General features: G+C 39.8%; 2 protein-coding genes across 3 annotated transcripts in view; one reads left to right on the top strand and one right to left on the bottom strand.

Annotated features, from left to right (window-relative positions):
* Nucleotides 1-19,863, bottom strand: part of LOC145446415 (uncharacterized) — a 114,413-nt gene that overhangs the window by 76,469 nt on the left and 18,081 nt on the right. The window lies entirely within an intron of this gene.
* On the top strand, nt 1,121-5,560 carry LOC145446221 (uncharacterized). 2 transcript variants are annotated; one of them, XM_080324472.1, is made up of 6 exons: nt 1,121-2,596; nt 2,637-2,742; nt 2,946-3,079; nt 3,562-3,622; nt 4,338-4,498; nt 5,422-5,560. In XM_080324472.1, exons 2-6 carry the CDS (start codon nt 2,645-2,647, stop codon nt 5,436-5,438), a joined length of 471 nt encoding a protein of 156 aa, XP_080180598.1. In that variant the 5' UTR covers nt 1,121-2,596; nt 2,637-2,644; the 3' UTR covers nt 5,439-5,560. The 2 variants fall into 2 exon arrangements, with proteins under 2 accessions (XP_080180598.1, XP_080180591.1); XM_080324465.1 differs by having other exon boundaries at nt 1,124-2,742.

Raw genomic sequence — 19,863 nt, 5'->3', positions numbered from 1 at the left:
ACTTTACTTAGCATCTTTTGCTTCTTCTTTTTTCTGCAAACCCGATGCCTTATTCCTTTTCAATGTGGGGGGTTAGAGTCTTGTCGTGATGGTTCGTTTCGAAATGCAAGCGGATGAACTAGACCAAAAGTTTCGAAGATGCGTTTTATAATTGCTCTAGGTATTTTTTATTTTTTAATAAAATCAGTATTCATTTTACAGAAACGTCGTGTGAAGGTAAAGTACTTGTACATTTCGAAGTACTCAAGTATAAGTTCTGGTCAGCTAAATTTCGATGTCATAGAAATACCACAAACTGTGCAACTTGTACTTCTTCAGAGTACTCAATTAGGTTTTTAGCTATATGCAACAAATACTTTCGGGTGTTTTTGATATTGGACTGCTTCAACTCCATGGTAATTATAGTATTAAGCAGAAATGAACCTACAATACGAACGTTTTACTTACTCGGAAATGACTACTTTTACGTTAATTTATAAAACTCAAGTAAAGCTCACGAAATCCATAGTGTAAACGTCTCTAATGCGCTGAAAAAGTACTCAATACGCTAAATTTGAATCTAAAAATATTAATTCTCGTAAAACGTAGTGGGTGTGGGATTCGAACCTACGTGAACACTTGTTCATTGGAACTTAAATCCAACGCCAAAAAGCTATACTTTACAAAAATTTTGGAGTACTGACTTTTTTAGGTAAATTCTGTTACGCGCTTAGTTACTAACTCTGAAAGCCAGCAAAGTTTGTGGTATTTGATCAATATGGAAATTCGTGCGCTTTGCGTTTAGGTTGTGTTGTAAACGTGAGTATAGGCACTATCTAGTAGAGAACCTCTCGAATTGGTATTTTCTAATACCTCATTCCCATAGGCGAAATTGCTAACCTTGATCTCAGCTACGGGGAGAACATTAGCTTTACGCAACTCGGGACTATTATTTCGAGCGATCTGACTTATTTCCCACTTGCGAACTCGTCCTTGCATTCATTAGGTGATGATCTATTATGCTTGCTAATTGAAATAATCAATCATAGTGTAATGCTTATGCGAGTTTTAGTCATATTCAAGCGTGTTTACATTTCTACTGAATTTCTACACTGAATCTTATAAAGTACACTGTTAGAAAAATCCGTAAATTTACACCTTTTTGAGCAGTAAACGAGTTTACATACGTGGACGTAAGGAAATTTACTGTTCTTTACGCTGTATTCAATTACGGACATGAGATCGTAACTCGATTCACCGAAACAATCCGTAAATTATTTCATTTGTCACATGTATGGGCGGGCATTTCTTGTGGTCAAGAAAGAAAGATTTTGATAAAATTGTAATTCCATATACAGTAGGGTTGCGCAAACGCGTAGAGTGCTACGATCTTGCCAGTACGGTTTTAGTAGGGCGTGTCAGAGATTGCTGAAAATCAGCATATTGAAAATAGGCATTTAATAGAAATAGGAATTCAATATCGCAACAATCAATAGGTTCATATTGACATAATTTCAGTAGGCCAGCCGTTCCAACACCAAGTAGGCTTCAGAATAGAATGTAATGTGGGACATCGATTTTAAGGCTTATCGTCATCTTCAACTTTAATAACAACAGGAACTATTCAGGCGGGAAGCCAGCGATAGTCCTTTTGTTCAAAATCCCTGGGGATTAGCGATGAAGATTGAGGTTAGGAATCACCAGAGTGGAAACAGCGGTTGTTTTCAGCGAAAGGTTGCGCGTGTGACAGAAGGGTTTCTTTCCCAGAATAAGGAACTAAATGGAAGGTTGCTCGTGACGATTGGAGAATTCGCCAGGATTGATTGAAAAACGGAGAAGTTTTAGTTCACGCAGCTCAAGTACCGCACCGCGAATTTAGGATTGGGCGTTTGTTAGCCTGGGATTAAAACGAAACTCGTGCTGGTGGCGCGGCATATTTGGTGGTATTCCACAAACAAACGGAAGCGGATTTGAGATGCCCTGTGAGAATTTGTGGAATGAAACTCCCGTCAAGGCGTCAACATCTGCTGTTTTGTCACTTGAAAGGCCATATTCGATCTGGAATTATAGTTTAATGTCCGCGCATTTTGCAGCGGTTCTTAAAGGTATGCTGTGGTTTCGTCGTTTTCGAGCCACGTTAGCCGAAATCATACCGTTATTGAACACCATGAAAATATGGTTCTGCTTACTATGGTACTGAAAATGCGTTGAATAGTTCAATTGCTGACGACCGGGTGCTTGATACCAATGCTGTGAAGTGTAAACGGAGCTATGAATCGGGGAATTATTATATCACTTGTGGTGTTTGTATCGGCAGTCGTCACGATTCACTTGCGAGCCAACTATATAATAGAGTGGAAAATCAACGGCGAAAGAATAAATCGAAGGACCAGAATATGAACAATTCAAGTGTTAATAAAATAAAAAAGAATGATGTGCAAGAATACGGCTGCATTAATTGGTCGCCCCCTATACTAATAATCTGAAAGAATTAGAAATAGACCAGCAATGGCTGCTCGAAGAAATCAGGAAAACCGTACGAGACACTGGAAGAGCGAGATCATTGATGACAACAACTTATCCGCTGGAGCGATCAATAATCAGTGAACGTGCGTCGGTATCCGCAATCAGGATTAAGTGGCTCATCCTGTTTGAAGATCAGTATATGGTTGCGCTTGCGCATTATTCCAAGCTTACTGGTAGGGTTGATGGAAAGGAACACACCATTCGCATGATGGACGGTAACTGGTGCCTCATTCAAAAGTAAGTATAAATAGCTATCCCTATATTTTGATATAGATAATGCTTAGTCACTATATATCTCGATTGTGATTACATAGTCTGTCGCCGAGAAAAGCTCCTCAAAATTAGTTGCGTTTCAATATTGAGTTGTGAATGTTTGCAGACAACTCTCTTCACTTCACTGTCATCTTACATTTTATAAAAGGTGCCCGTTCTCTTTGCAGGGCGTTGAAAAACGTGAAGTCACTGAAGGTTGTCACCACGATGGAAAGAGTTTCGACAATATGCAAAATGCTTCAATCACAATCATATACGGCCACTAGTCTATTGGCATGCTGGAGTTATATTCTGGCGAATGGTAAGCAAAAAGCCTTTTTTTAGATGTTAGCCTATACCAGGATTTGTGCGTTAATTCCCCTTGTGTGCCTTCTTGTCCTTCTTGTCCATTCCTCAATTCATGAAAGGACATTCCTAGTCCAAATCTTAAAATGTTGTTCAGGACTTCGGAAATGTTCAACGTCCAGTAACCTTGTTAGCTTTTGTACTATAGGCTATGTATCGTACACTTTGATATATGGTACAATCAATGTTTCAAAGCTTCAAAAAATATAAATTAGTATCGAAACTATAATTCTCGTTGATAAATCAACTTTCAGTGGAGGGACGCGTATACTTTCAGTACACGAAAAAATGTCTTCTACTCGACTCAAATCATTAGAATTAATACTTGATTAAGATTCGAGTAGTCGAATCAATGTGCCTTGCTCCAGCAATCGAACAAGTCCAAGTGATGTCGATGAAGGTGTGCTTTAATAACTAATAATCCATATCTGTTTTCAGGAAAGTGTTCAAGAAGACTTTGTGGAGGAGGCTCCATACCATTCGTTCTTGATCGCATTCGGTAAGTCATTGTTTAGATTGCAATGCAATAGTTTTGGAAGTGACATTTTATGCCTATGATTACATAAACACGTTAGCGACACGCGTTATATAATTTTAGGAATTAGCGTCGAAAGTTGGTGTAGCCAGTTGGCCAAATCTACATGAGTAGTGAGCACTCATATAAAAGAGGAATTATTTACCATCATAGGCGCCGACTTTTATTTTTTTACGAGAGTCATGCGACGTCATAATTTTTCCTTATCGATGACGTCACTGTCGCCCGGAAACGCACTTCACTACATGCCGCTGGGGTACTTGCAGTGTTAATCCTATTTTGCCCTGCACTCATTATTATCAAACCAAGTAGTCGAGTTATTAAATGGAGTCTTGAAACGGTACGATCATTCGAAAGTGTAACTGCGCTACCAGTCCGTCCGACGGAATGCATCGAACAAAACTCACAATTTAAGTCACTGAGAATTTGGCAACTTTATTTGATAACTTTATGACTTGAAATTGACTCGTGAATTAGGCCCCGAGTCACGAGTCAGTTCAACTTTCTGATACGTCAAGTCATTTTAGCAAATTGACACGAGTCAAGTCGAATCGTACGAAAAAGGTGACTCGAGTCAAGTCATGACTCGAGTCATTCCAACACTGGTTTACCATAAACACCTCTAAATTGGATAATTTATTAGGATGCTGATGTGACTATAATACCCGTGCATTTTTAGGCTCGACTGTCCACTCTACAGAAAAGTTTCCGGTAACCGCCGAAAAATCGATCATTTATTCGACGGAATCCTTCTACTCTGCAGTAGCTTATTTCTTCGTCTACTTCTATGTCTTCAATATGGAGTACCCAGAAGAAGCAACAGCAAAGGTTCATGCAAAGGTGAGCTATGAGCGAGAGTGAGACCACAATTGAAACAGATTATACTGAATTTATTTGATAATAATTGTGCACCTAGACTCCCCGAAACAGTGCTGATCTCGACTATGCCTACCTTCCATGCTTTACAAGACGACAACTTCTATCTTTAATTCTTGTCCCAAGCAGTCTCTGATGCTACTCGAGTAGAAGTAATCAATTACCTAATTGATGCATCCCATAACCACTAAAATGCTTGTGTAGAAGTGCTTCGTAGTGCTTCGCCAACCCGAGGGCCCCGTGAGAGTGACCAGCCACGGTGTAATTTTCTAAATTGGCCAACCCTGGTCAAAGTAAATCAGGGATGGCCAAACCGTGGCCCGCGAGAAGAATTTGAGTGGCGCACGAAGTAATTCTCGAAGTTAGTTATAATTTCAAAAAATATATTACCCAGGTAATTTATTGTGAACTTGCAAGGCCAACCAAAAATTGATCAGCCTGACTGTGAAATACAGGATGTTGATGACTAAAATATCAATATAATCAATCCAGTCATTGCCAAGCCAAATGAGCCCAGCGCGATATGGAGATGACCCACAATATTTCAAGTGCCATTATTATTGACCGAAGTCCGAATTCATTCATTACCTTGAGAAATTTTCGCGCTTGCCGCGACTATGTACTCCGTATTTTAATAACACAATTGTTATCGATTTTGATGCGCTGTAATATTAGTGTCGTTTTCACCGTTACCTCATCTGGTTCGCTCTTCATTGGAGGACTACTGAATGGTCATCAATATTGACGTGGCCTGCGCAATGGTTCGTAAATCTTATGCGGCCCATAGGCTGAAAAGCTTGGCCACCCCTGTGCTAGAATACACCATTACTCACAGCTGGCAATCTTTGATTCTATTTCCTTGTTAGTAATATCTATTTCATTTACAGGTACTTTGCTGGGATAGCAGAGCAAGGCTCAAAAGTCATCTAAAAGAAGACAAACTGACGTTTACCCTAAAGTGATCAAGTTTGCAAAGTTGCTGAAAAAAGCTCCATGAATACATCAATAAATGCTTCGACGCTGCAATTGATGATTAGTGTGGGCTCGTGGCCAGGTCTGGGGTCGAGGAAATTGTCTGTGGATTTACCAGCGAATCAGGCAACATATATGCCGTGATTCCGTATTGCGCCAAAGAGTCGTATTTAGTTTTACAAATTGGCAGTAAATTTACTAGGAAACAGTATTAATCCTACTGCTATTAGCCGTAATTTCATTTACCTTCTGGAAGCAGTTTTTAGTTTTACAATAGGCAGTAAATTTACTAGCAAACCAGTAATAGATCTTACTGCTATTGCAGTAAATTTACTAGCAAACAAGTAATAAATCTTACTGCTGTAACACCGTAATTTGATTGACTTTCTAGAAGCAGTAATTACATTTACAAATTGCAGTAAAACTGCTGCCTGCTATTTGAGCAGTAAATTTACTGGTATTTTTTTAACAGTGTAGATAGACGAGGAACACTATTAACATAAGGTAAGCGAAAAGTACGTAAATTTTGATGTCATACAAACATGGTGACGTACTAGTATAATGCACATTTTGGAGAGATTAAGTAAAGCAATGATCTCAGATAAATCCGTTAAATTAAGGCAGAAGTACCAATTTACGAAGAAAGTTAGCATTCTAGGCCTATAATTCTGTTTAATACTGAAAATGTCATGAAGTTGAAGCGAACGGAAATCATAAACACTTTAGTATTAGGTCCATATACGTGATAAGCTACTTTAGTATTCTGATGGTTTGGGATAAAATGTAATTTTTCGTGCTTTTTTATTTTTTAATAAAATCAGTATTCATTTTACAGAAACGTCGTGTGAAGGTAAAGTACTTGTACATTTCGAAGTACTCAAGTATAAGTTCTGGTCAGCTAAATTTCGATGTCATAGAAATACCACAAACTGTGCAACTTGTACTTCTTCAGAGTACTCAATTAGGTTTTTAGCTATATGCAACAAATACTTTCGGGTGTTTTTGATATTGGACTGCTTCAACTCCATGGTAATTATAGTATTAAGCAGAAATGAACCTACAATACGAACGTTTTACTTACTCGGAAATGACTACTTTTACGTTAATTTATAAAACTCAAGTAAAGCTCACGAAATCCATAGTGTAAACGTCTCTAATGCGCTGAAAAAGGCAGAAAAAGTACTCAATACGCTAAATTTGAATCCAAAAATATTAATTCTCGTAAAACGTAGTGGGTGTGGGATTCGAACCTATATGTGAACACTTGTTCATTGGAACTTAAATCCAACGCCAAAAAGCTATACTTTACAAAAATTTTGGAGTACTGACTTTTTTAGGTAAATTCTGTTACGCGCTTAGTTACTAACTCTGAAAGCCAGCAAAGTTTGTGGTATTTGATCAATATGGAAATTCGTGCACTTTGCGTTTAGGTTGTGTTGTAAACATGAGTAACTTATAACACTTGTTCATTGAAACTCAAGTCCAACGCCTTAACCGCTCGCTCAAGCCAGTTCCGTTGCTACGATATCTGAGAAATCTATTAAATTAGGGTAGAAATAACTATTTCCAAGTAAGTTTCATGAAGTCTCGATACGCTATATTTATTCCAAAAATAATAATCCCCGTAAAACGTACTGGGTGTGGGGTTCGAAGCCTAGAATAATAAGCGGATCGTGATTGAAAATAGAAGGAGGATCACTGGATTAACGTTTATGGAATACTCCGCAATGGAAAATTAGTATATACTGCACAAAATCCAGAGTGTAAGAGTCTTTACTGCATCGGAATAGTGTAGTTTTCCATCTACTTTACAAAATTTATACGATTTTTCCTGCTACGTTCCGGGATAAAATGTAATTTTTCGCACTTTATTAATTTTTAATAAAATTAGTATCCATTATACAAAAAACGACGTGTAAAGGTAAAGTACGAATACAAGTACAAGTAGAGATTTCAAAGTAAGTAAGTGGTTATGTTCGTAGACTAACCCCACTTCTACGTAACGATTTTTCAGTAAGTAGTCATGTTTCTAGGCTACTTTTACTTCTATTTAACGAGTTTTCATACAAATCTGCTTTCTTTAATGACATTCAAGTAGGCTACTTACTTTAGATTATTAAAAGTATAGTGATTGAAAATAGATCACTGGATTATAGTTTACAGAAAACTCCACAATTCTATGTGACGTCCTTGCATGCCAACAACCTTCGAACTATTCGCCACCTCATAAACACTTGAGTAGGCCTACATTTGATGCGTGTGGGAGAAACCTAGTTAAATTTTCATGTGCATTTAATTTCCAGCTCTGAAAGCAAGCTTGGTCTATGATCAATAGCAGCTTTTGCGTAAACTCCGTTCTATTTCACTTCATACCTATACAATGTAGATAGTCTATTCGAATAATTCGATGTATAATTGAACTTTCCTCTGCATGATCATTAGGGCTTCTATTTTTTGTTGCAGGGCAACTTTGTTGTAGCCGAAAGCGGTATTATCTAGCAACAAGGTTTAAATGACTCGCCTCCGGCGTTTATTGACCGTATTACCCGTATTCTCGTCATGCAAAAATTATGCATGTATTAGTATGAAGCTCAGATGCAGCAAAGTGTGTGAGACTGGCTGTAAAATGGCGCGAAGCAGCGACTCTAATTTCCCGGCTTATAGCAAACAACGACGCTGAAATTCTACTTCAGACGCAGCAAAGTGGGTGAGACTGCCTGTAAAAATTGCGCGAAGGTACATTTCTCGGCTTATAACAAATAACGACGCTGAAATTCTACTTCAGATGCAGAAAAGTTAATGCGTTTGGCTATATAAATTGCGCGAAGGTGCATTTCCCGGCTTATAGCGAATAACGACGCTGAAATTCTACTTCAGATACAGCAAATGCGGCAAAGTCTACGCGAATAGCTGCATAAATTGCGAAAAGATGCGACTCTAATTTTTAGGCTTTATTGCAAATACCGATCGACTTTTGCGTGAATTCTGTTATGCGTTTTACTACGTTAATGAATAAAAGTTAGTATTCTAGGTCTATATTTCTGTTTAATACTGAAAATGTCATGAAGTTGAATCGTTACTAGGTATTAATATTATGTTGATCGCGCGAAATGTGCGTAGAATTTTAATACATCATCAAATAACCACGCCTATAGTTCAATGTGGATGAGTGTTATCTGAGAGCTCATACTATCCGCGAAAATACACAGTCCTAAATACACATAATAGAATATCTTGCGAATATAGTCTTGCGTAGACATCATAGTTTTCGAAATTTGTTCATAAATACAAACGGCAATAGTCTGGCGGCGAGCGATAAAACATAGTGATCAAAATTATCGCTAAGCAATACCGATTTTGCGTAAATGCCGTTATGCGTCTGACTACGTAACTAGGGATTATGTAGTTGGTTACGAAATTGAGTGTGCTATCTTCCCAATCGGTATGGAACAACATCAAAATCATCACAAAGTAATATCGACTTTTGCGTGATTTCTGTTACGCGTTTATAAATGAACATTAATTAATTATTGATCCGCGAAAATACAAAGTTCTAAATTCACATAAGAATAAGCGAGAATTCATATTCCCAAAAACAGATCAGTACGCGTTTTCGAAGTAGTCGCATTAGTCCTAAATACACATATTAGAATATTAGTCCTAAATACACATACTATATTATCTAAGGAAAGTATCATCTAACGTATAATGAATGTTATTTATTTCTCGGATGCATGGACCGGCCATAGTCCGACGTTAATTATATTATGAGAGTGTTTACATTCTAAATAGCCTGAGGGGCGGTAACAAACGATACCAACTATACTACTGCGACCCCAAATTATTTCGCAAATCAACACTAAATAGAGTCTTTTTGGCAGATTTTATTTATCTAGCAAAATTTTCCGCGCTTTGCGTGATTTACTGGGACCAGATTTCTTTAGTATATTTTTTAAATTTGCATAATGTGCAGAAATGAGTCCACCCGTATTAGCAGTTATGAAAGAATGGCAATTTATAATGTCGTATGAAAACGGTCGAACGCTTAAGTGCAGCCTGCGGGAGCACGACTATAGTATGCTATATGAACCGGCATTTCGGCGCTGAGCATTTTCACGCTAGGAGACATGACCTGGACATAACGTTTCTGGGAAACATGCGACCATTCGACTCCGTGCGGTTAGTGCGCTGTCAAAATGAATGGGGGCGCTAATGAATAAAATAACCGCTACATTCCGGTCAAAACGTTCGACATTGATGTGTACACTGCCCATGCGCCGTATGGTAAATTCGCCCCAGCTTGGTCCCCACGTATCAAATGAGGTCCGCCGAAGATAATAATGAGTCCGGTGTCGAACTTCGAATTTGGAATCGTGTTCGTATCACGAAAGGAAATATTCTTTTAGTTTCGTCTGATACGTCTTATCGATACCAATATATCTGGAGCAACGACCTTGACCGCTTTACCGCAACCTTTCGTGCTTTGCAGACAAATCTAGTGCCAGACCAACCCTAATGTGACATCAAACCGACATGTACGATACAGGGTTGGGCACATTTTTCATCATCAGGCCATATCATCGTAACAACATTTATGTGCCTGTCATTTATTGGCTATATGGAACCGAATACAGCGGACTTGGAAACGATCAAAGCAACCACAGAATAGGCTATTGATCACAGCGCGACTAAAAATAAATGATTCATATATTACGTATATTAAGCATATTACATGTAGTGCGGGAGCGACCAAAATTTATTCCCTTTGCGACCAATAGGCTACTTTAAGACTCACTGGCGTAACTGATGCCGTACTTGCCAGCTGAAATTAAGCGGTTGGTGAGATTCCTTGCTTGAAACGAAAATATGACAAAATTAAAAATGTTTGGCACGCGAGTTGGTAATATTTTGTCATTTTGGCAATCTGCATGCGTAAGGTTGCCGAGCCCTGAACTTGGCAATATCAGCCAGGGTTGATGGAATGCGTGGAATTGTTTTTTCACCACCAGTCGCAAGAAGAACAACATAATGAAATAACAACAAAAAACTTAAAATCACCACCACCTGGAATAATAACTCCATTCGACCGAAAAAAGCAGAATCTGCTCGCGTACCATCTGGCAGACCTTCGCGTACCACTAGTGGTACGCGTACCACAGGTTGGGAACCACTGCACTACGCAGACCCTCGGAAAACAGTGCGTAACGACTAAAAAAGGGTCATGACTTCAGATTTTCTGTGTGCATAAACCGTGTCAGCACTGCGCATTTGCGCATGTATGCAGCTTAAAGGGGCCATTGATGTGAAGTGATATATGCCAATAATATTCAAAGTGCAGTACATGCTAACGCTTCAGTAATCCAAATGTTTTGAGATATATGTCAATTCAACATTGATTTTCACAGATTTGCTACCCTGTCATAGTATCGACATAGTAGCATAATCAGTCCATGTAAAAATTATTATATAGCTGTGCAATGTGCCACCAGAGTGAGCTGCAGGCTGTGAAACAAATGATAGCACCATTCTTTTGGAACACAGAGAAAATCAAACGAGCAGTGATGTGCCAAGCCATCAAATAGGTATTTATCTATCTATCCGTATATGTGAGTGTGAATGCGCATACCAATATCCAGTTCCTTTTATATTAAGGTTTTTCTGAAAGCACTGTGCTTGAGCTTTATCCAGTTCCTCGCACCACGATACCAACACTGGGCTGTAAGTATGTCATTTCCATTCATATTTATACCATGCTTGATAAGTTGTTTTGTGATAGATGCTGACCCATCTGATGTGCCAACTTATGGAGTAGCAGTGGGAGCTGCATCTGCTAGTTGTTTGGGCAACATTTCCAACCAAATCAAGGTAAGTTTGCATTCATTACTAGGCCATCAATTGTCTGTTTGTTATCTCATTATTATTGCTATTAATTATTATCTCATTATTATTGCTATTAATTATTATCTCATTATTATTGCTATTAACATTCGTATAGTTTGCTGATGCTATGTATTACAATAGACTATTGAGTTTTGTATGGATAGCAACAGTATAAAATTTATCGAAATTTATCAGTTATATCTCTACCAACAGGTCACCGAAGTCCAGGCCCGAAGTCAACTATGAAGCAGCGAAGATTTGAAAATCAGTGATAAAGCAGAAGAGAATGAAACAAGTTGAGCATGGTCTCAACGTTAATAATTATAGAAGATGCTGAACAACATTAATTTGACGCTAGCCAAATCTAGAGTCAAAACATGTCTTTTGTACATTTGATTCAATTTTGTTCAGCTGTTCATGTTCGCCTGCTCCAGTTTTCCAAGCCCCTTGCAATAACTTCGCTATCTTGTGTCCAAATTTATGAACTTGAACTTACTTGAAGCCATAATGCACATTTTACCTCATTTTAACGTGTCACAAGAAATAAAGCACGAGTATGTTTTGGAATGTAATCAAATGTATTGCAAAAATCTCTAGATCATGCGTTGTCGTGCAGATTTCTCTGTAGGAGTCGATACTGAGGGAGTGCGGTCAATGCTTCCAGTTGCAGTATGTCATCAAATTCAGCTCCATCTGCCTTGTCAGCATTGCTATGATTGTAAAGGCAGAAGCAGGCTATTGTCATATCGATATTCTGAGGTTCTTCCTTGAATATAGCCAATGCGCGAGATATTTTCTTCAACACAAAGCACTGCGCTCTGCCAGAGGGTAGCACTGCGCTCTGCCAGAGGGTAACGATATGCATGAAAACAATAGTGACTTTTTTCGGTCAAAGTTCTTGGGCATAATAGTGGCGTGAGTAATAGGTCCTCAGTGGAGATTCAGCATCTCCAAGAGCATAATCTTCATCAATTAATATGCCAAAATGCTGGGCAGTTGTGTCTTCAAAAATCGGTATCACAGCCGCACTATTTCTTCGAATACTTTGCGATAACGTGCTGATCATTTGCCAGATACTTCCTCGGGGTTCCGTTCTGATCATCCGTCCGTAAATTTCAACAACTCAAGCAATTCCGTATTCCTTCACAGCATCGCTACCATACTATACGACAGGGGTTCTCAACTTCCCTAGTATCACGGGCCGCATTTTAACAGAAAAAGACGCTGCGGGCCGCAGAACAATGTTACCTTGTATTCATGGGCTACTATTAAATTTAGGCTATTGTAGCCTATTTACCAGTCGTATACCGGCATTTAGTACATTTCTATGCATTATAAAGTAATAATGGACAGCGTTCGTAAGTTTGCAGCTGCTGCTCGTGAGAATATGTATCTTCTAGCGACGCATGCAAATCCCTTCATGGAGGGTGCATTACATTCGTTGTCAAGTCAGTATATGCAACTTCAAATCCTTCCACCGGAGAGCCGAACTCTCTGTTCCAATGCGTGGGCGAGCAAGTTTAAAATTAATATAACTTTTGCCTTACTGAGACCATTATCACATTGAGCTCTGAGTGATATGAGAAGAAGTCTGGTGTTTGGGGGCATTTCTGAGCAAACCAATCAACCTTTCTCCTTTCCGTTCATGCCTGGGGCCCTGTACCAATAGCTACAGAAGTCAGCTTTGTCAAGTTGATATTTTTCGCTGGTCCCCTCTCAACGTTTGCCCAACCAGCATTTCTCTACATATATGTCCACTCTGATAAAATTCAACCAAATAATTAGTTATACAATGTCGGTGGATTCATCCAAGGCTGTGTAAAAGTAGTCTACGCTGCAACGTGTTTCAGAACAGGCGATTAAAGATTGACTGGTATTGATGTTACTTGTCTGGTCAGGATTGAATCAAATGATTGTATCTTGGAAATTTGTCAGGTGATGTTGTCTTTGCTGCTAAGTTCCGGAAACAGCGAATATTAGCAAAGTATGTTACAATTTCATTGAAATCGCACCTTCTATATCAGATTTCTTGGGTTTAGTGATATTCGAAGCAATTTTAAACGATGCTTCTGTAACGTCGTCGGCAATCTCAACAACCGTTCGCAGTGAGTAAAACACTCTTTAAAAGTGTAGGCCTACTAAGTAGCGGGATTCTCTTGAACCAGAGTCCAGCTGAATAATCATTCAAAACAATAACAATCTGAATTCGAGCATATATCAAGAAACGAGAACACATTGAAGCAGTGGTTCTCAAACTTTCCTTAGTCACGCCCCCCCCCCCCTTTTGATAGGGAAAAATTTCGTGCCCCCTTATCGTCATATAACAAAATGCAACCAGAATGCTAGCATAGAAGGTTATAGCCGTTGATTAAAGAATTCTCAAATAAGGAATTCGGACTATATACAGAGAAATAACTATGAATTGGGATAAATTGCGCGCAGCGCGAATTTTTTTTCAGTTGACCGCAGCTTCGCGCCCCCTTCAGATGCTTCACGCACCCAAGGGGAGGCGCCCCCCCAGTTTGAGAACCACTGTCTTCAAGAATGAGTAATCAAACGAAACAGAGACGGTGCGATAAAAGAGCGAAGTATCTAAATCAATGTGTAACAATACCGTGTCATTAGTAATTGCGTTTATAATGAAAGATGTCGCGGGCCGCAAAATATACGTCTGCGGGCCGCATGCGGCCCGCGGGCCGCGGGTTGAGAACCCCTGCTATACGACATCAGCAAGCAACTCAAAACAATAACAACTGGCCTCGGTTCCGTGTTGAACTCGCTACAGCGACGAAGTAGACAGTAATTACTCGCAACTAACGGACTTGGCCGATCGCGGCGCCAAATTGACATTTGAAACCGAATTAAGACCGCCGACGTCTGGCGTCTTGAGCAAGTCAATCACTGGCCTTAAGCCAGGTCTAAATTAAGACAACTTTTTGAAACCCACCCTTAATATCCATTGAAAAATTGTGAAAAACAACTTTAAGGTGATTATAATTAGGGCTGGGCACAATGATTCGAGTGATCGAATTCTAATGAATCGAGTCGAGCAGTAAAACATGATTTTTTCTAGTAATGAAATTATACGCTCCTGGCAACTGAAACGTACCATTTTCCACTGAGGAAGCGTTGAGACCTAGACTGGCCGTGTTGCAGCATACGAGACATAGTACAAAGCTACGAACGCTAATGAAAATAACACATTTCCGAAGTCATGATCATATCCCACAATATTGTCAAGAAGTGCAATGAAGTCGGTATGGTCGAAAAAATACCAAAGTATCTGCAATGTGATGGATATATAGGCATTATGTTCTTTGTGGTGGCATAAAATTATAGATAACTAAGGTACATATTTGAACTTTGACATAGTACATTCTGCTGAGACGTCATAATGAGTGATACTCGATTACTCGACTCGACTCGAAGCATAATACGTGATTCATAATCGAATCACTCCGGTAATCGATTTTGCCCAGCCTTAATTATGGTGCCTTTCTATATTATTTAAACGAGAGACCATGTAAACAATTTGAAAGTCAACGCCAAGGAGTGTTGATAAGTGCGTTAGTGATGCATCATGTCTCTTGAGTAGAGCTGAAACTCTTCGTCTGAGCTCTGAGGTGTGAGAACCTATAGTCTGCGCATAGTGTCCTGTATGGTGTCGACACAAGCAAATCTCACGGCTCAGTGAAATTGTATCACGTCACAATTTCCATTTGGCTACAGGCAATTTCACGGTCATTTTTGACCGGCTTGCCGAGCATTAAATTTGGTGAAACGGGTATCAATCGAAAGCTGACTCTGCACTGATTACGAAAATAGGAATTTTATTCCGCTCGTGGCCCTGGAACCACCACAATCAGCCTTGAAATTTTCATTGTTATGGAGATTGGCATTGAGACGCAACAATGCTGTCTGGTGAAACGAGAGAGTAACATGAGACTAACTCTCGAAGTTGTATTGTGGACTTCTATTTGGTGTCATCATGACGTCACGAATCTCCGACTTTTGCTCACATTCGAGTTTTAGTCTCAATTCGAACGAGTGGAAGCGAAGTTCTTGGAGTGGAAAGTTTTGGATTTGAAAAAAAGCATTTTCGGTGGAAATGAATTCCTTGAATATTTGAGAATTTCCGCAATCACTGATTTTCATACTGGACTGGACGATTGATACCCGTTTTACCAAATTTAATGCTCGGCAAGCCGGTCAAAAATGAAAGTGAAATTGCCTGTAGCCAAATGGAAATTGTGACGTGATACAATTTCACTGAGCCGTGAGATTTGCTTGTGTCGACACCATATAGGACACTATGGTGTGAATGTCGATTTCAGCTGTGATTCCGTTGTCTGTGTTTCGTTTGTTCATTGTAATGGATTGAGGAAAGTCGACGTTTCGAGAGATAGCACAGAAAGAGTGAGGTATTGAGTGGTTGCAACCTGGTTTATGGCACACTGGCTCCGCTGAATGGTGATTGCAATAATTGCTATGTGAAATGAATCAAATCGAACACCATAAGTTTTCAAGCAGGGTTGTATTGACTCGAGTCATGGCTGGACGCAGGTCACGATTTTATGATGACTCGACGTGACTCAAGTATTTTTTCTCAATATACGGAAATGACTCGACTCAAGTCAATGTGTGTATCACTACAAAAAGGGACACTGGGAAACCCGTAACACCCACAAAACCCGCAAAACCTGTAAAACTAGCAGGGTTTTGCGGGTTACCACTAGCACGGTTTAGCGGTTGACTAGCAGGGTTTTGCGGGTGATAAAGCGGATTTGTGCGGGTGAATAGCAGGATTTTGCGGGTGAATAGCAGGGTGTTGCGGGTGGCCCTCCTGGAAGTTCGGTACGTTTTGCCCGATATATCAGGTGGGCAGCGATGATTCTCCAAGTTGAAGTAATGTAATAAAAAATAAATAAAAAAACATAGTGTGAGCGCACTCAGCACAGGGCACCGATTCCATACAGGGCGGGTGGCAAAACGGATTTTGCGGTTAAGTAGCAGGATTTTGCGGGTGAATAGCAGGGTTTTGCGGCCGACAAAAAGCGGGTTTTGGGCTTGAATAGCAAGGTTTTGCGGGTGACAAAGCGAGTTTTGCGGGTGGCACACATAACAATACCCACAAAAGCAAGGCATATTCAGGTAATGTACGTGTATCTTTTACAATATCATCACTTCATGGCAAAGGTTTAGGTCATCTAATTATACCTTGATCCATTGTTTAGTCACCAATTGGAAAAGTCCGAGTGCCGAAATTTCTGACTCTATATGTACCAGGACCATAAACACACTCTAGCAAACAATCACAATTCCCATTTATTTACTGGTTTTGCGTACGAATAGTTGGGTTTCCTTTTATCAATAATTATCCATTCCATGATTACTTGGGGCCATGAAGTGATGATATTGTAAAAGAAAAGATAGACACATTACCTGAATATGCCTTGCTTTTGTGTGTATTGTTGTGTGTGCCACTCGGAAACCCTGCTATTCACCCGCAAAACCCGCTTTATCAGCCACAAAACCCTGCAAATCACCCGCAACCCCTGCTATTCACCGGCAAAACCTGCTTTATCACCCACAAAACTCTGTTAGCTAACCAAGAAATCCGTTTTGCCACCCGCCCTGTATGGAATCAGCGTCCTGTGCAGAGTGTGCTCACACTATGTTTTATTTTAATAATATTTTTTATTACATTAGCTTACTTCAACTTGGAGAATCATCGCTGCCCACTTAGTATATCAGGGAAAACGTACCGAGATTCCAGTAGAGCAGTGGTTCTTAGCCTTGTCTCCAGCGCCCCCCAGGGGGCAATTTAGATTTTAAAGGGGGTGGAAACGCGCAGGGGGCGATATGGGGGGCGCTGGGCTTAGGGGGGCACTGTATGGGGGCGCTGAAGAAAAAGTCGTCGCAGGAGATGGTGCGTAGTAGAGGCATATGATTATGATTATATTGTAGAACAAGAGTTCTATATATCCCTGAGTTCTCATTACAAATTAACACTCGACAAAATCTGTCAAATCTCGAAATTTTCCGTCGCGCGCCGCGCTACGCTATTTCCATAACTGCAGTGGTTTAATATAATTCATGTAAAATGAATTGAGCGTACTTTTGGATAGCCAATTCACCCGCAAAACCCTGCTAGTTTTACAGGTTTTGTGGGTTTTGCGGGTTTTATAGGTTTTGCGGGTTTTGTGGGTTTTGCGGGTTTTGCGGGTTTTGCGGGTTTTGCTGGTTTTGCGGGTTTTACAGGTTTTACAGGTTTTGCGGGTTTTGTGGGTTTTAAGGGTTTTACAGTGTCCCCTAAGAAAATTAATTTGCAATTTTGGTCTCAAATTTAAGACATTGAGAAGATTTGGTCTCATTTTCAGCAAATTCAGTCTTACTGATGAAGTGAGGTCTTAAAATCGAGACTGATTCAGCTTTTCAAGAACATATTGAATTGTCACGATTAGTCGGTCTTAAAATGATAACTGATTCAGCTTTTTGATACGGTACCATATTCAATCATGTCAAGATTATTCGGCATTAAAATTAAGGTCATATTGAATTCTCAAGATTATTCAGTCTTGAAATGATTACTGATTCCGCTTTATAAGACATGCAATTTGTCTCTTGGCTTCAAGCGAAAATGGTCTTAATTTTGAGATGAAAAATTCTTATTGAGACAGATTGGTCTTTAACACATTTTTTCATAAAAAGTCACTTTAAGACCATAAGACCAAATTTGTCTTATTGTTTGTCGTGTATTGACTCGACGTGAACTCAAGTCATCACTCGAACCAAGTCATATGACTCGAGACTCAGCCGCCCAAGACCGACATTTCATTGTAAAGTCGAAGAATAGTAAAGTAGCCTAACCACACTATTGGGATTTTGTCTATTGGTACTGGTACTTGAAAGTGCGACCAAAAACTGCTAAAAATGAGTAAAATTAGTATATTATGGATGCGAACCATTCGATATCACCAAACAGATTTACAAAAATTGATTTAGCAAGATTTGAACTGGAAACTGGTCAGTCAACACAATGACTTGGACTCCACTCGAGTCATAATACCATGACTCGGACTCGACCCTCTTCTCACTGACTTGGACTCGGACTTGACTGGGTGGTGAATTGAATATGACTCGACTTGACTCGAGTCAAACCTATAAAAGTGAGATTGACTTGTGACTCGGAGCCTTGTGACTTGATTACAACCCAATGTTCAAGTGGTACAATGCACCTTACAAACCATATCCGAAAGCCAAGGACACAGCACAGTTAAAGATGAGTTTTTTCTCTTCCAATAAACGAGTCGGCAAGAATGGAGAGGAAATTTGGACAACTAAGGGACATAATTTCAGGATGGTGCTATTTTTGACATTTTGTGCGACTCGACTATAAGCGTCGTGCTCCAAGCTTTGAACCGATTGACCTAAGGCAGTGGTGGGCAAACTACGGCCCACGGGCCGCATGCAGCCCGCAACACCGTTATGTGCGGCCCGCGAGAGCCTAAAGAAACTTATTAAAAATATTGATAAAATGCGTACTAAATATCGAATTAATGCAGGGGCTTGATTAAACTTTTTCTTAGTATTATTCATCATGATATTTCTAAGGCAGTGGTTCACCAACAGGGGGCGTGACCCTTGGGGGCGTGAAAGCATCTGAATTGAGCGCGAAGCTGACCTCAACAGAAAATTTTGTGCGCGCTCCGCGCGATTTACACCAAATTCCTGGTTATTGCTCTGTATTTAGTCCGAATTTCATATCGAATAATCTCTCATCCACAGTCGTAGCCTTCCATGCCATCAAACTATCCGTTAGGTTTGCTAGCATCGCGGTCCCGTTTTGTGATGTGACGATAAGGGGGCGCAAAATCTTTCACCATCATAAGGGGGTCATCTCCCAATTATTCTGAGAACCACTGTTCTAAGGTAAATACTTCATATATTGTGTTTTTTGTTTAAATTTTTGCACGAATATCTTAAGCCCCACGCAGTTTGAAAAGTTTCAATAGAGTCTCAAGCTATTGTCCAGAAAATGTCACCTTGAAGATATTTAGTTTCTGCATTTCCAGAATTTTCTTATACACTTGCTGATTATTTCCATACTATCAATGCAATATGGAAGATGGTGGTAAAGCTCGTAGTTCTGACATCGCTGATGTCACGCCTACATCGTCATTACCCGGAACTAGCAGTAAGTACTGCATGTATTATTTCAGCCCATACTACTCTTTTTCAAATAAACATTTTCACATAAAACAGTTATTTAAATACAATGCATTTCGCTCGTTGCGTACAAAATCACCCCCAAGTGCGAAAGACTTTCGATCTGTCGAATGGGGCATGTTGATTAGGCGCACTGCGCGCAATTGTCGTCGAAGGTCGATGGTGCCAAGTGGACTGTGTGTCATTGCTCTGCATTTGTTCTCCTGGGAAGGCTGCTCCAAAATGTGGAAAAGTCGATTGCAGTTTCT

The sequence above is a fragment of the Botryllus schlosseri genome, chromosome 1 (assembly GCF_051294905.1).
Source record: "Botryllus schlosseri isolate E-star chromosome 1, Bs_hap1, whole genome shotgun sequence".
Lineage (NCBI taxonomy): Eukaryota > Metazoa > Chordata > Ascidiacea > Stolidobranchia > Styelidae > Botryllus > Botryllus schlosseri.
The sequence above is the reverse complement of the archived record's forward strand: the minus strand, read 5'-3'. Positions and strand labels throughout refer to the sequence as shown.

Bases quoted from the DNA above. Each gene is read 5' to 3' on its own strand.
- LOC145446221 (XM_080324465.1), top strand. From the start codon at position 2,546: ATGACAACAACTTATCCGCTGGAGCGATCAATAATCAGTGAACGTGCG. The intron at 3,080-3,561 runs GTAAGCAAAAAG...ATCTGTTTTCAG, and splicing joins GAGTTATATTCTGGCGAATG to GAAAGTGTTCAAGAAGACTT. The intron at 3,623-4,337 runs GTAAGTCATTGT...GTGCATTTTTAG, and splicing joins TTCGTTCTTGATCGCATTCG to GCTCGACTGTCCACTCTACA.